The following is a 15,778-nucleotide window of genomic DNA, read 5'->3' on the forward strand; positions in this document are numbered from 1 at the left end:
TATATGTGACAAACATACATATTCAATGTATCAGTTAATAGGAAAATTACTTGGTATTTGCTGAAAGCTTATTGGATGAGGTGTTCATTTAGGGAATAATGCTGTCATATCCTCATGTTTTGTAAATGTCAACCTAAATTACATTGTAAACATCATTTTAATCATGTAATATTTTCATAAGGAATATCTTAGCTCCAAAATTTAATGACTTTTAATGATAAGAATTTAAAGAATATGGTCATAAATCTATACACATATAAAACGTGTATTTACACTTTTTTTACAAAAGTAAAGGAGTAACAGCAAACTAAATTATTGTTTATAGCATTGATAAAAAAGTTAATTGTTTAAAATACATATTTTTTAATAGCAAACAATCCCAATTTACAATGTATTTGCACCTTTTTTCATGTCAGTTTAAATTATATACAAGATTTCTGGCTAGGTTTCATTTGGTTTCGAACAGAATGAGGGCAGATGAAGATGTATTTGAAGCCATTAATAACTAAAAGAATATTTAAAATGAAAATTCATGCTTTTTTTTCAGATTTGTTTGATACATGTACCTGCAAAATGGCTGCATTTTTCCCCTTGGTTCGAAAAAATAATTGTTTTGGATAAAAGTGAAATTGCTTTCTCATCAGTGGGACAGAAAACAAACATTATTATATTGTAGGTCCAACGTTTATATATATCAAAGATATTAGATATTGATCAAACTGTTCCTAAATGAGATAAGTAATTATATTGACCAAACTTTTGTTTGTAGGGACCCACATGAAAATGTGAAGATGAAAGAGGGCGCCTCTTTCTTTTTTTTTCCAAAGGGAGGATTGATGGTCTGGACATTTATCATTGTGTTTGCCCTCTCCCTACGAATGGGTCTCTACATTGACCAGTAGGACACCCAATTATTTTTAATCTCCATTCTTTCTTGCAGTCAACACCAACTGTCTTGCCTTTCATTTTTTCAGAAGAAAATCTCAGGTCAAAATCAACTACAGGGAGTTGTATGAAAGAGGAAAGAATCTAGACAGAATATTTCTGTTATTTATTGGAATCTTTGTCATACTGTTGGCCATAATTGAATACCTGATGACTATGAATGAAGAGATACATCATAAAGCCTTGATTGAAAGGCAGTATGTAGATTGTATGGGTAAAACAAGCACAAAACATATGGTCGGTACCTCTATCGCTGAATCAGCACTGTTTTTTAATCATTTGCCTTGTATTTTGAGTGTTTGAGATAATGTTTGAGACTCAATAGTGATGAGTGAAATTGGACACTACCATTGATACTTAGTCATACTTTAACTAATTCCCTGTCTTTTTGATCCAATATTCTGTATGTAGTACCTTAAAGTGCCTGGTTTTATTTGGAACCATTCTTTGGCTAGTTTGGGTGATTAAACTAGTTAAAACGATGATATGTGCCATAGGTATTACGAAAAGTTTAAATTGTAATTTCATTCCCAGAATATTAGTATTTTTCATCCAAAAAATCTGTTCATCTAAGCCAAACTTAGACATTTTCAACCATTTGGAAGACTTACGAACTACGGCTACCAAGCAAAAGCCCTTACCACCTTGTGCGCAGGCTCTTCATGTTTCAGATACAAACAGAAGGAGCAAACAAGGAGTCTCGTCAGACTTGTTTTCACCATTTTGCTGTTGACAGTGGTCATAAGAGGGATCATTTTATTTATCTTTTTGAACAAATAGCATTGGCAAAGTATGTTGTAGGGCATTGCTACAGCACACCAAGTCTACACATCTACCTTTGCCAATGACAGGCATTTCAAATTGATTGTGGTAGTATTAATTAGCATGCAATAAATCTTCACTAATAAGGTTCATGGTGTTATAATCATCACGTTCTGTTTTCCATGTTTTCATTCTCACTGATACATTGTGATATAAACACTTTTATGTGCTGAATTATGGAGTTTGCCTTTCTCATGGCTAATACACCTCTGCATATAGAATATTTTGCTGTTAAATGTCCATCGACCAAACTTGGCCAAAAAAACATTTTGAACAAGTTGTATTTCCAACATGTTGGTCTAAATCTCAACTATCCTAACATATTTGCAGCTATGGTCCTGTAGACTTTCATGAACGTGACAAGCCAGCTCGAGATTTAATGAAGTTTTTCTTGGGAGCCATGTTTGGTCTCTGGTTGCTGAAAGTTCTGTTTATGGTGTCAGAGTATGTAACTTATCTGGTGTTTGTTAGTAATGCGCAGAGATCTGGTTAAACTTAGTCTGTGGTAATTACACAGCAAAGTTATTTTAAAAAGTCTCTTTTTTAAAGAAACTTTCAGTCTTTGAAATTATTTGCAACACACAGCAAACACCTCTACGCATCAATAGCCGTGAAATCTATACTTATTTTGGCTTCATGCATCTTTTTAAAAAAAGAATGTACGCTGGAAAAATGACATTTTAAGCGAGGCTGTTTTCGGAGAAAACCTGAGCTATTGTCATAGCCAGCTCGCCCGACGTCCGCCGTAGGTGTCGTGCTAAAACCTTAACATTGGCTCTAAAATCAAAGTGCTTCCACCTACAACTTTGAAACTTCATATGTAGATGCACCTTGATGAGTTCTACACGCCACACCCATTTTTGGGTCACTAGGTCAAAGGTCAAGGTCCATTTGACCTCTAATATCAAACTTTAACATAGGCTCTAAAATCAAAGTGCTTCCACCTAACTTTGAAACTTCATATGTAGTTGCACCTTGATGAGTTCTACATGCCACACCCATTTTTGGGTCACTAGGTCAAAGGTCAAGGTCACTGTGACCTCTAATATAAAACTTTAACAAAAACCTTAACATTGCCTCTAAAATCAAAGTGCTTCCACCTACAACTTTGAAACTTCATATGTAGATGCACCTTGATGAGTTCTACACGCCACACCCATTTTGGGTCACTAGGTCAAAGGTCAATGTCACAGTGACCTCTAAAAAAAAAAATTTCATACAAGCTTTCGCAGCCGAGCGTGGCACCCGTTATGCGGTGCTCTTGTTATGTTATAAAATACCTTCGCCTGATACAAAAATAGGGATACAGTGTACAGTTATCATGTCTTTAGCTATTCATTTACCATGTGTTTTAGTTGTTTCCATAGAAATTTTCTCTACTGTGGTAATCAGCATATACATGTTCAAATATAATTGAGTTTAAAATGGTATTTAGCAAGTTTTCATTACACAAGTATCCTGGGTTTGTGTGAGAAATTCCTGTAGGCCACATGGCAATTGACTTTAAAGTGGTAACGTCACACATGTTCACTTTGTGTGCCAAGTTTCATGTGTTCAGACCAATAAAACTGCAAGGAAGTTCAGTTCACTTAAATGCTTTGGATGCTGCTGTGTTTTTAGTTCAGGTACATGGTTGTATATTACAATACCACAGTGTTCTTTTTCACTGAGAAATGTTGTCATCTTTGCTCTTTAGGGCTGTTTAGCAGAAATATATAGGGCATTAATGGGCATTGAAATACTTTGCATCAATCTATAGCTGTTCAACTCTGGTTGATATTACTGAACAAGAAGATAATAATTGAGCCTGGCTATGAGAAAATGGGGCTCAGTGCATGTGCGTAGTGTGGTATATGCTATTCAGGGACAACACTTTCTGTCTGAATTGGATTTGTATGAAAGGAGACTTCTTTTCATTGGAAAAAATAAACATGCGGAAATTGTGGTCCCTGATTAGCCTGTGCAGACTGTACAGGCGAACCTGTATTTCCCAGAGCGCTCCTCAATCATTTTAAGGTATTACCGAAGACAGCAGGAAGAGGATGAAGAGTGGAAGAAAGCTGATCTTCCCAGATTTGTCCATACCTATGAATATCCCTTAGTAGCGTTGAGTGTGAATATGTTAATCTTCACAATACTCTTCGCCATGCTGTTTTTAAAATTAAAGCAGTACATGGAGAACAGAAAATTTGAGAGAGACTTTATGACGTATGTTACCTATGATATGAGCTTTGGCCAAACGCACAGTCAACACTTACCTTTAATAGCAGTATTTTGTTTGTTAACCCATCATGTTAATGGTAATTGCTTCGTATATATGGTTATTGAAAAAATCGAGTGAACATTTTTTTACATGCATTCTGTTCAGTTGCTATGATTTAAAGAAGAGTAGGGTTTGCAGTTATCTAGACATTAGAGTGCCTGATATATTTATTTAAAAAAAAAAAAAAAAGATTTCTAGAAAATATAAAGTTGTTGTTTTTGTGGAAGAAAGTATAAATTAATGTTTTAAGTTATAAGTTTCATTTCAGTAAAAAATGTACACAAAATGTTACTCTTGTCTGCAATTGTCTTAAATTCCGCCATTGAATCTATGCGTTAAAGATGCCTAAGTTGTTTCCATTGGACCGAATTCTCCAGAAAATTATGGTTCTTTTTTATCTACATGTACTGACAGAGCATCTGAAAGATTTTGGAATAATGACTTTGAAGAAAGTAACAACTCGTTTCGAGATCATTGGGATGGGGAAGATCTCAACGACTCCATATATCATCATTGGCTCTTCAAATTAGCTATATATCTGCTCGCCATCGCCAGAATTACGTTTTTTGTGGTTGTGCTACTTGTATGGATATCAAGGGATGAAAGAATTAGGTAAAGGGAGAAAGTAAAAGCTCAAGAAAGAGATGAAATGTTGCAAAGAAAGGGACAGTATTTATTTGAGATGTAAATATATAATTAGCATAATAATTTTCATGTACCAATCTGTTAACTTAACAAATAGTCAACACTTCTGGGACTCTGGCTTTTTTATTACATTCAGCAGCATGTAGTTAAGAACTTTGTATTGACTTAGTAGACCTGAAGTGTTGGGTATGCGTGACATGCAAAAGTAGTACAAAAATAACATTTCTTTCTTTGTTACCATACAAGGAATGGTCCTATTGTTGGCTGGATTTGTCTAAGAAAACTTTGGATGATTATTTATCAGTCTCGACAAGATGCAAAACTGTGAAATGAAATCGTTCTTTCACTAAAATGTGTATTCATAACGAAAAAGGAATGGAAAAAGGAATGACAACACTTAAAGTTCTTTGTACTTACCTGTTGATGCTAGTTAATGACTTGTTTCCATGACAGAAAATTTGAGGACATGCGGGAAGAGTACCAATATTCACAGCAGCAAAACCGAATTGCCAATCGAATCCTGATGTTCATGATAGTAGCCTTTATGATGATTCAGTATTTCTACAGCCGCTTGATCATAGCGTATGTTATCTGTTTACATTGAACTACTATGATTTATCAGTCAACACCTCTTCATTAGCAAGTCCTTTTAAATTGCAAGGAATATCATATTCTTAAAATGTGGACAAAGAAGAGATGCACTGCAAAATGAGCAATTCAAAATTTTCTTGGATCACTCAGAATGGTATGATTATTTTTTCATGTAACCATCATTAGATCAAGACTGTGCTCTCCAACTAAATTCAAGCATTGTGGTTTGTGGACAAACATGCTCTATTTCAAAATGCTCTGGTTGTGTTGGTTGTGTTGTTCTGGCATTTGTTTAACTAATTACTAGTACATGATTGTCAGCAAGGTGCTCTTGAAAGGTTTGTTATGAGTATCTCTTACAGTGTGTTATGTTTACTTTTTAACCAGGTTTTCCGAAGGAAAAAACTGGTTATTAGATTGGCGAATGCGGGCGGGCTGGCTGGCTGGCGGGCTGGCTGGCTGGCGGGCTGGCTGGCTGGCTGGCGGGCTGGCGGAATAAGCTTGTCCGGGCCATAACTATGTTGTTCATTGTCAGATTTTAAAATCATTTGGCACATTTGTTCACCATCATTGGACGGTGTGTCACGCGAAATAATTACGTCGATATCTCCAAGGTCAAGGTCACACTTTGAGTTCAAAGGTCAAAAATGGCCATAAATGAGCTTGTCCGAGCCATAACTATGTCGTTCATCGTCAGATTTTAAAATCATTTGGCACATTTGTTCACCATCATTGGACGGTGTGTCGCGCGAAATAATTACGTCGATATCTCCAAGGTCAAGGTCACACTTTGAGTTCAAAGGTCAAAAATGGCCATAAATGAGCTTGTCCTGGCCATAACTATGTCATTCATTGTGAGATTTTAAAATCATTTGGCACATTTGTTAACCATCATGGGACGGTGTGTCCCTCGAAAGAATCACGTCAATATCTCCAATGTCAAGGTCGCCACGACTAAAAATAGATTTAAAAAAAAAAAACTTACAAAGGGGGTTAATTTTTTTTGGTCATTTCAAAAGTTCAGTTTGAGTTTTCTCCCTTTATCAGATTTTTTTTTCACAATGAAAACCTGGTTTTGTGACAATTTTGTCCCTTGTTTATTTTTCAACTCAGGATAAAATGACGTTTTGTTTGAATGCCATGGTTTATTTGGTCTGTCATCATATTAGGTTGTTCATTAGTTGTGCAATAATAAGCTGAAATTTTACCATTTATCTCCTGTTCTTGTGGTGTGATTAACAGGTCCACAGAAAGCTCAGATTGGAGGAATACGGCCAGAGCCAATAAAAAGACTATGCAGAACTTAGCCACAGTGGTTATTCTTGGATTTTCATTGTCCCTGCTAATATTCATGAGAATGTATACCACCAGCTCAAGTTATAAAATGAAACAGTATCGGGAAATTGGGCTGTATGTATATACTTGACCATGACATCTAGGTCATCACCTCTACCCTACCTAGCAATGATGACCACGACCCGAAGGTTATAAATTAAGCTACTCTTGTATGTTCTTTGAGTTTGTATTTTAGTGCAAGTCTCTGGAGCATGAATGTAACTCTGCAAAGTTTATTTAATTTAATGCCAAATGTTGTTAATTTAAAACTTTTAGATTGAACAGTTAGTTCTCATATATGCATGTTTGTTTTATCAGTGTTCGAGTTATTTTCAGACATAAATAAAGTTTGGTATTTGTTATTTAAGTCCATGAAATGAGTTTCAACATGTATATTTGAGTAGCTGCAATTTCTGCCTAACAGGCTTGGATTGGATGCATTTATTGGTAAATATTTATTGCAAATAATAATAGATAAGAATGTCAAGTAATGTGACTGTTGTGTTTGAATTATATATCTGGAATGAACTCTAGGTGGATTTAAATTCAATAGTATTTTTGGTGTAAACATGTACAGCTGTACCATTATTTAAGTTTTCCTTGGGAGGATTAACAAAGAGCGAAAATCTGATATAAAAGTGGAATAGAAAGGTTTTTTAAACATGTTGAAGTAGCAGCTTTCAAGTGCATACATTATCATCGTTGAAGATCAGAAAAATATAAATAAAAAAAAAACAGAATGGAAATATGGAGTATATTTTCCAAAGGCCTTATTTTAACTTACTTCGAAGGACTATGTTTTCATTGATGATTGTAAAACTGTTCATGCTGATGATATCCATTTTGCACTATTTGCAATAATAACCAATAATAAAAGTACATAATTGGTGATAAGTAAGAGGTTTTCCCTCTGATCTAGCTTACAGTTGTATGTACAGTGTATTTGGAACATCGCACAAAACTTATGCATGCCTCACAATTGTCACAAAAGATTATGAATAGCACAAAGTCAAATCTATAGTATTTTCCAAAATCAGATTTAACCACATGGCCATTATTCTAGTCTAAAATGTCCAAAAATAAATCATTTGTTGAAAAAAAAAGGATCTAATCAAATGCAAAAAACCAAATGGTCAGTTTGGTTTTCAAACACTATTTAAAGAAAGCCATCTTGTTTCAGATTGACGATTTCTAGGTACTTCAAGTATATGCTGAACTCTGTACGGATTGTTTTTGTCGTGATTCTAATTGCACACATTCTTCCAGATATTTTCTCTCAGTAAGTGAATAAATTGGATTCAGCAATATAACAGAGTGCCTTGTATTGGATTTACAGTGTATGTTTTTTGGGCCATGTATCAACAAGATATTAGATTTTTGGATAATGCTTAATTTTTAGGAAAAAAGTGACATGTTGCGGGTTTTTTAGTGCATCTGAACTGGAAGAAAGTGCTGTCCATTGGGTGGTATTGTTTGGTCTCTTGTGCTGTATTCAGTTTGTGGTAACTGTACACTTTGTATCTTTGAAATAAATAGAAATATGACCTTTCATAGTTGTGATTATGATGGAATCAAAAAGTTGTGCTTTGCCTGTTTTGTGAATAAAATTGACATGAATTTCATCTTCAATGGCCTAATAAATATTTCCATGAGACCAACATTCAATTCAACCATTTAGCTTTACATGGGAGTTGGGCATTAAACTCCCTTTTTTTTGGGGGGGGGGGATAAAGCAAAAAAAGGAAGTTGTAAAAAAATGAAAGGCAGAGGTAGAGGTGTTGACTGTGTGTTTTGGTGTTTTATAACATAAGATACGTAATATATTTTTTCCGTCGGTAAACAATGTCATTTATAATAAATTTCCATGTGTCAGTGAGGTTTTGTTGACCAAAGAGTATTGATGAATCTTAAATAAGACTTACCCAATAACTACATAGTTTTTCACCAACCAATAAACAGATTTTGTTAAGTCATGGTTTTGAATTTCCTTTGATGATATTAATGTGAACATTGTCATAGTTACGTAAAAGTGCTGTGTGTGAAATATGCACGGCTAATAAGGGACAACATTTTTCTGTTGTATAGAATCTTTTGTTGAAAGGAAATCTCTTCTAAACAAAAATCCAGTAAAGAGGGAGAATGATTCCCTGATTTGTTTATGTAGACACATTACGCAAATGCATTTAGCCCCATTATCCCAGAGCATGGCTCTATGAAAACAAAATATGAAAGCTGTGACTAAAGTAACTGATTTTGATTTGTGTCAGTATATATCCTAACAGATCAACAAAACTTCACTGCATTAAATAGTCTCTGTCGATGAATCGGTTTTGTAATGGTTGAATGTTATCTTGAACTGTAAGGACAATATCCCTGTCAAGTTGTGTACTTTGAAGTCTGTGATGACATTCAAACATCGCCTAACCATCACTACAGAGTAACGGCATCTTGCTAGGGGTATAACCTGGCAAGTTATTGTGGTCAGCTGTGTCCGTAAAAAATGTACATTTTAATTATTTTTATTATGTGTAAAATAATAATCTAAGAATTGTTCTTTCAAAATATTTTGTCACAATAACTGGCCATACAAATATAAAACTTCATAATTGTACTGTGGTAGACAAGAAAATAACTCATTAAATACATCTTGATTGTACTTTTAATAGTTGAAATAGGTATATGAAAGCTGTTATAATTCACATTGATAATGTTGATTGTACTCTGAAAGCCTATTGGTGAGCGTTATCCTTCAGTATACATTTGTAATTTACTTAAGGATTTGTAAATGGTTTTATTGAATTATAATTTATAGTATATTTAATCAAATGTACCCAAATAAATGTAATTGAATTATCGGTACTTGCATATCAATTTTCTTACGTCACTCACTAATTTGTACAGCAATAAATTGTATTATAAAGATTATATCATAATTCTTGAATTTAAAAAAAAATGAAGACAATTTGCTTAACGGTATGTTCCAAAAATTTCATTATTTGTTACAATTAGTATATGAAGTGCCTGAATCTAATTGTTTTTTCATTAATTTATTTTCCAGTCGTAACCGTCTAGCCAATACCACAGAGTAAGTACATCTACCTGTCAATGTAATCTCAAGAATGCCATTTATATAATGATCAATGAAATTCAAAAAATGTTTTATTAAATGCTGAATTATTGGATGTTGCTTCTTGCCTCAGTTAGTGACCTTTCAAAAGCATTAATGTGCATTCTCTAATGACTATATTTCTGCAAATTTTATTATGAATATTATTGTTAAGTTTTAAGATAATTGATTACAAAATTGATGAAGCGTCAATGATAACATTATAGCTTAGGTCTGGAATGAAATATATGCTCTGTATATTAAGCAATTTGTTGTATTACCTTGGTCTATTTCAGTCCTATACTGGAGAAAAGTTTGGCAGACTATGCCAAAGAGCAGGAGGAATTGGCGGCCAAAGCTGCTGCCAAGGCTTCTGGGAAAACTGTATAATAGGTAAATATAGGAACCACGGCTTTTTTCTCCTTTTTTATAAGGCAGCCTTTCAACCTTATTGTAATAAAACAGAGGTGCACTTTTCAAAATTCTGAAAAATGAGTCTCAAAGTATTTAAAAATTGTGAAAATTTGAAATGCAAACTTCTCATAATTATGAAAATTTGAGTCACTATCCTAAAAGTTGTGAAAAACAGCCATTATCTTTGAAGGAAAAAAGCCCTGCAAACAGGGCTCAACATTAACTTTTGAAGCCACTTGTCTGGTCGGACATGTAGATCAAAATTTCACTTGTCCTGACCAAAAAGCAACTTGTCCTGACCATTATATCTTATTCTGCTCAGTACTTTGCAAAATAATGAAAAAATACAAAATGCTCAAATCATAAAGACTTTAATCGTTCAAAATACATGTTTACATGTTTAATTGTAGGCAGGGCCAAAGAAAAAAATATGTCTGGAGCCGTTGACCCGACTGACCCTATTTTTTACCGCTGACCCTAAACTTTTTTCTCGCTCAGAGTACGAAAAAATTTAGAATGAAAAGTTGAAAGATTGATCTTTCTTTTAATGCCAAAATTATTGTTCGTTAAGCAGAAATAGGTGTCCGCATCTTAAGTTAACCCGAACTTGACACGAAGGCTGAGCCGACATTTTCTTCCGCCATTTTGTATTGAAACTGGAATTCAGCGTAGCGGAAAAAAATCCAATAACAAGGCAAAGTCATATTTATATCGAATAAAACCCGACTGATTTTAAAAGGTAAATACATTTTAAACATTAAATGTTAAATGTTAACAAAATATAATCGACACAGTTTTGTGGTAACTCCACATAAATAATGGATTTAAAAGGCATTTTTTCTCAGTAATTAAATTATAAAGACCACTTGTCCCGTCGGACTAGCAAATTCTTTAGTTACTTGTCCGGACTAACAATTTACTTGTCCCGGACAGTCGGACTACCGTTAATGTCGAGTCCTGCCTGCAAACTCAATACAATTTTTGTTTCCTACAGAATAAATGTTCGACCTCATGTGTATAATAGGTTTATATAGTAACTTATTTCTAATATTATCTATACCACTTCCTAACTTCTTGTATGCAAGTTTTTATTGACAACAAATCTCAACCAGAATTTGATCCTAATCCTTTCAAATTTAAGCAAGGATGTTTAGTATTTTCCAAGCTGTTTGAGAGAAATTAAGTTTATTGATAATACTCTTCCATTAAACCATTTCAAAAAGCTGGTAATTATGCCCCCCTTCGAAGAAGAGGGGGTATATTGCTTTGCTCATGTCAGTCCGTCTGTCGGTCTGTCGGTCCGTCCACCAGGTGGTTTCCGGATGATAACTCAAGAACGCTTGGGCCTAGGATCATGAAACTTCATAGGTACATTGATCATGACTCGCAGATGACCCCTATTGATTTTGAGGTCACTAGGTCAAAGGTCAAGGTCACGGTGACCCGAAATAGTAAAATGGTTTCCGGATAATAACTCAAGAATGCTAAGGCCTAGGATCATGAAACTTGATACGTAGAGTGATCATGACTCGCAAATGACCCCTATTGATTTTCAGGTCACTAGGTCAAAGGTCAAGGTCACGGTGACCCAAAATAGTAAAATGGTTTCCGGATGATAACTCAAGAACGCTAAGGCCTAGGATCATGAAACTTTATAGGTAGATTGATCATGACTCGCAGATGACCCCTATTGATTTTCAGGTCACTAGGTCAGAGGTCAAGGTCACAGTGACCCAAAATAGTAAAATGGTTTCCGGATGATAACTAACAAACGCTTAGGCCTAGGATCATGAAACTTGATAGGTAGAGTGATCATGACTTGCAGATGACCCCTATTGATTTTCAGGTCACTAGGTCAAAGGTCAAGGTCACAGTGACCCGAAATAGTAAAATGGTTTCCGGATGATAACTCAAGAACGCTTATGCCTAGGATCATGAAACTTCATAGGTACATTGATCATGACTCGCAGATGACCCCTATTGATTTTCAGGTCACAAGGTCAGAGGTCAAGGTCATGGTGACCCGAAATTGTAAAATGGTTTCCGGATGATAACTCCAGAACGCTTATGCCTAGGATCATGAAACTTCATAGGTACATTGATCATGACTCGCAGTTGACCCCTATTGATTTTCAGGTCACTATATCAAAGGTCAAGGTCACAGTGACCTGAAATAGTAAAATGGTTTCCGGATGATAACTCAAGAACGCTAATGGCTACAATCATAAAACTTCATAGGCACATTGATCATGACTCGCAGATGACCCCTATTGATTTTCAGGTCATTAGGTCAAAGGTCAAGTTCACGGTGACCCAAAATAGTAAAATGGTTTCCGGATGATAACTCAAGAACGCTTATACCTAGGATCATGAAACTTTATAGGTAGATTGATCATGACTCGCAGATGACCCCTATTGATTTTCAGGTCACTAGGTCAAAGGTCAAGGTCACAGTGACCCGAAATAGTAAAATGGTTTCTGGATGATAACTCAAGAACGCTTATGGCTAGGATCATGAAACTTCATAGGTACATTGATCATGACTGGCAGATGACCCCTAAAGATTTTCAGGTCACTAGGTCAAAGGTCAAGGTCACAGTGACAAAAAACATATTCACACAATGGCTGTCACTACAACGGAGAGCCCATATGGGGTGCATGCATGTTTTACAAACAGCCCTTGTTTATTTTCAGAAATAGTCTGTAGGTGAAGATAATTGTATCACCAGTGATTTTGTATTTCTAAACTGGTTGGATGCATCAGGAAACATGACTGCAAGCTGGTTACTTGTGATATTGGTTATTGAAGTGATATACAAACTCCTGACAATTGATAGTTAGATGTACTTGGTGTAAACTCCAGCGTAAAAATGCCTTAACCATCGTCAAAACTGAAAAAGTTGTGATACAGCTGCACAGTGTCTTTGTGTTTTATTGTTCCCAGGGAAAACAAATCAAGATATCTGCAGCGGTATCTTGATATTGATGACGGGACTTCTTGTGTGGTGGGCTTCCGACGGTTGTTACTTGTTACACTGACATGTCTCTGGGGATTTTGTGATTTTAAATGGCCAAACTAACAGATGTATTTGGAAATCAATGTAACTTGTGTAGATGTTATGTTTCGATTTTGATTCATCTTGTATAAGCCTGTGTTTTCTGTCAAACAGACTGAAGAAAACCTGCGATCATGTATTGGTATGATTATTACTATGTGTTTATACCGGATTATTCAGTATTTATTGGACAATTGTGCCTAAATGTTGGGTTATTTAGAATATTGATTCTTTTTGCTACAAGATATTGATGTACTTGTTTTAAAAGCACTTGTAAATTGTGTGCATTTGTTTTAATTCTTAAGTAATGAAGTAATCCTATGGGTCGCTGTGCTAAACTGCATTAGTTTTGCTATGTACAATCCTTTAGAAAAAAGTTTTCGGTGAGAATTTTTTTAAAGAGGAATTTTAAACAGATTTTCGTCTTGAAACTTGCTATGATTTCAATCAGTGTAAATTTATTATGCCCCCCTTCGAAGAAGAGGGGGTATATTGCTTTGCTCATGTCGGTCGGTCGGTAGGTCGGTCGGTCCGTCCACCAGGTGGTTGTCGTATGATAACTCAAGAACGCATACGCCTAGGATCATGAAACTTCATAGGTAGATTGATCATGACTCGCAGATGACCCCTATTGATTTTGAGGTCACTAGGTCAAAGGTCAAGGTCACGGTGACCCGAAATAGTAAAATGGTTTTTGGATGATAACTCAAGAACGCATACGCTTAGGATCATGAAACTTCATGGGTAGATTGATCATGACTCGCAGATGACCCCTATTGATTTTGAGGTCACTAGGTCAAAGGTCAAGGTCACGGTGACCCGAAATAGTAAAATGGTTTCCGGATGATAACTCAAGAACGCATACGCCTAGGATCATGAAACTTCATGGGTAGATTGATCATGACTCGCAGATGACCCCTATTAATTTTGAGGTCACTAGGTCAAAGGTCAAGGTCACGGTGACCCGAAATAGTAAAATGGTTTCCGGATGATAACTCAAGAACGCATACGCCTAGGATCATGAAACTTCATGGGTAGATTGATCATGACTCGCAGATGACCCCTATTAATTTTGAGGTCAAAGGTCAAGGTCACGGTGACCCGAAATAGTAAAATGGTTTCCGGATGATAACTTAAGAACGCATACGCCTAGGATCATGAAACTTCATGGGTAGATTGATCATGACTCGCAGATGACCCCTATCAATTTTGAGGTCACTAGGTCAAAGGTCAAGGTCACGGTGACCCGAAATAGTAAAATGGTTTCCGGATGATAACTCAAGAACGCATACGCCTAGGATCATGAAACTTCATAGGTAGATTGATCATGACTTGCAGATGACCCCTATTGTTTTTGAGGTCACTAGGTCAAAGGTCAAGGTCACGGTGACCTGAAATAGTAAAATGGTTTTCGGATGATAACTCAAGAACGCTTTTGCCTAGGATCATGAAACTTCATAGGTAGATTGATCATGACTCGCAGATGACCCCTATTGATTTTGAGGTCACAAGGTCAAAGGTCAAGGTCACGGTGACCCGAAATAGTAAAATGATTTTCGGATGATAACTCAAGAATGCTTTTGCCTAGGATCATGACACTTCATAGGTACATTGATCGTGACTCGCAGATGACCCCTATTGATTTTCAGGTCACTAGGTCAAAGGTCAAGGTCACAGTGACAAAAATCGTGCTCACACAATGGCTGCCACTACAATGGACAGCCCATATGGGGGGCATGCATGTTTTACAAACAGCCCTTGTTGTTTATTGAAAATAATTTTCAGAAGACTTCTGAAACCAACATTCCACAGACATTAGATGCCAGAAAATTCAAAAAAGTAAATAGTTATCTGAACATTTCAGTTTTGAAAATAATTATTTGTATGGAAATGATTCTTTGATGAATATAGACTTTCTCTGGAATGTGAAAGTTTTTCTTTATTAAAGGGTACAAGGAAGTAACACATTGTTTAAAATTTTTAAGTCTAATTTAATGGTTTTCTTTAATGCTACAATGAAAATAATGTAACAATGAACCCAATTAGTAATATATACATGTATGTACTAACAAGGCTGACTTACTTGGTTTACCAATCATAGTTTTATTCAAACAACAGTTGATATCTGTGATTTTGAGTTGGCTATAATTGTACCCAAAGATTTGTGGGTTATATACATGTATCTAGTGCGTTAATGCATCCTATCTATCAGTTCTGTTACAATAATAGTTTTTTGTTTCATAATTGAGTAAAAGTAACAGTAAAACGCACTAGAATAGTTTGAATTGAAACGTTTATTGTACTGATAATAAAGATTACACCTGTTACTTAGTTGAATTGATGAATGGTAGTTGTTTTTGGATGCAAAATTTCTTTACATACATGACTGCTCATTTTAAATATGGATATTATTGTAATAAATATGTATTAACATTTTTAAAATGCATTTGTTGACAAATAAAAATAAATATTAAATTTCTGGTATTCTTTCTAGTACTTCAGACCAAGTTGACATGAACACCAAAGATAATTATCTGGTAGCATATTCAGGCCTTAATACATAAACCTCAAAACTGTTAGTTAAAGCAGATTTAATTGTTT

General features: G+C 35.2%; 1 protein-coding gene across 21 annotated transcripts in view; it reads left to right on the top strand.

The window, feature by feature from the left end:
* LOC127875259 (uncharacterized) overlaps window positions 1–15,778 on the top strand; it is a 46,627-nt gene that overhangs the window by 16,985 nt on the left and 13,864 nt on the right. For 2 of the 21 annotated variants that reach the window (XM_052420194.1, XM_052420205.1), the window contains 4 exons: window positions 9,660–9,686; window positions 10,004–10,100; window positions 12,816–14,254; window positions 14,392–15,656. In XM_052420194.1, the coding sequence (XP_052276154.1) occupies window positions 9,660–9,686; window positions 10,004–10,097 (121 nt within the window). In that variant the 3' untranslated portion in view covers window positions 10,098–10,100; window positions 12,816–14,254; window positions 14,392–15,656. Of the gene's footprint in view, window positions 1–769; window positions 899–974; window positions 1,143–2,097; window positions 2,212–3,783; window positions 3,976–4,444; window positions 4,643–5,128; window positions 5,258–6,508; window positions 6,677–7,781; window positions 7,881–9,659; window positions 9,687–10,003; window positions 10,101–12,815; window positions 14,255–14,391; window positions 15,657–15,778 lie in introns of those variants that run through there. The other 19 variants (XM_052420189.1, XM_052420185.1, XM_052420188.1 and 16 more) reach the window with 19 other exon arrangements.

This window comes from Dreissena polymorpha, chromosome 3 (assembly GCF_020536995.1).
Source record: "Dreissena polymorpha isolate Duluth1 chromosome 3, UMN_Dpol_1.0, whole genome shotgun sequence".
Taxonomy (NCBI): Eukaryota; Metazoa; Mollusca; class Bivalvia; order Myida; family Dreissenidae; genus Dreissena; species Dreissena polymorpha.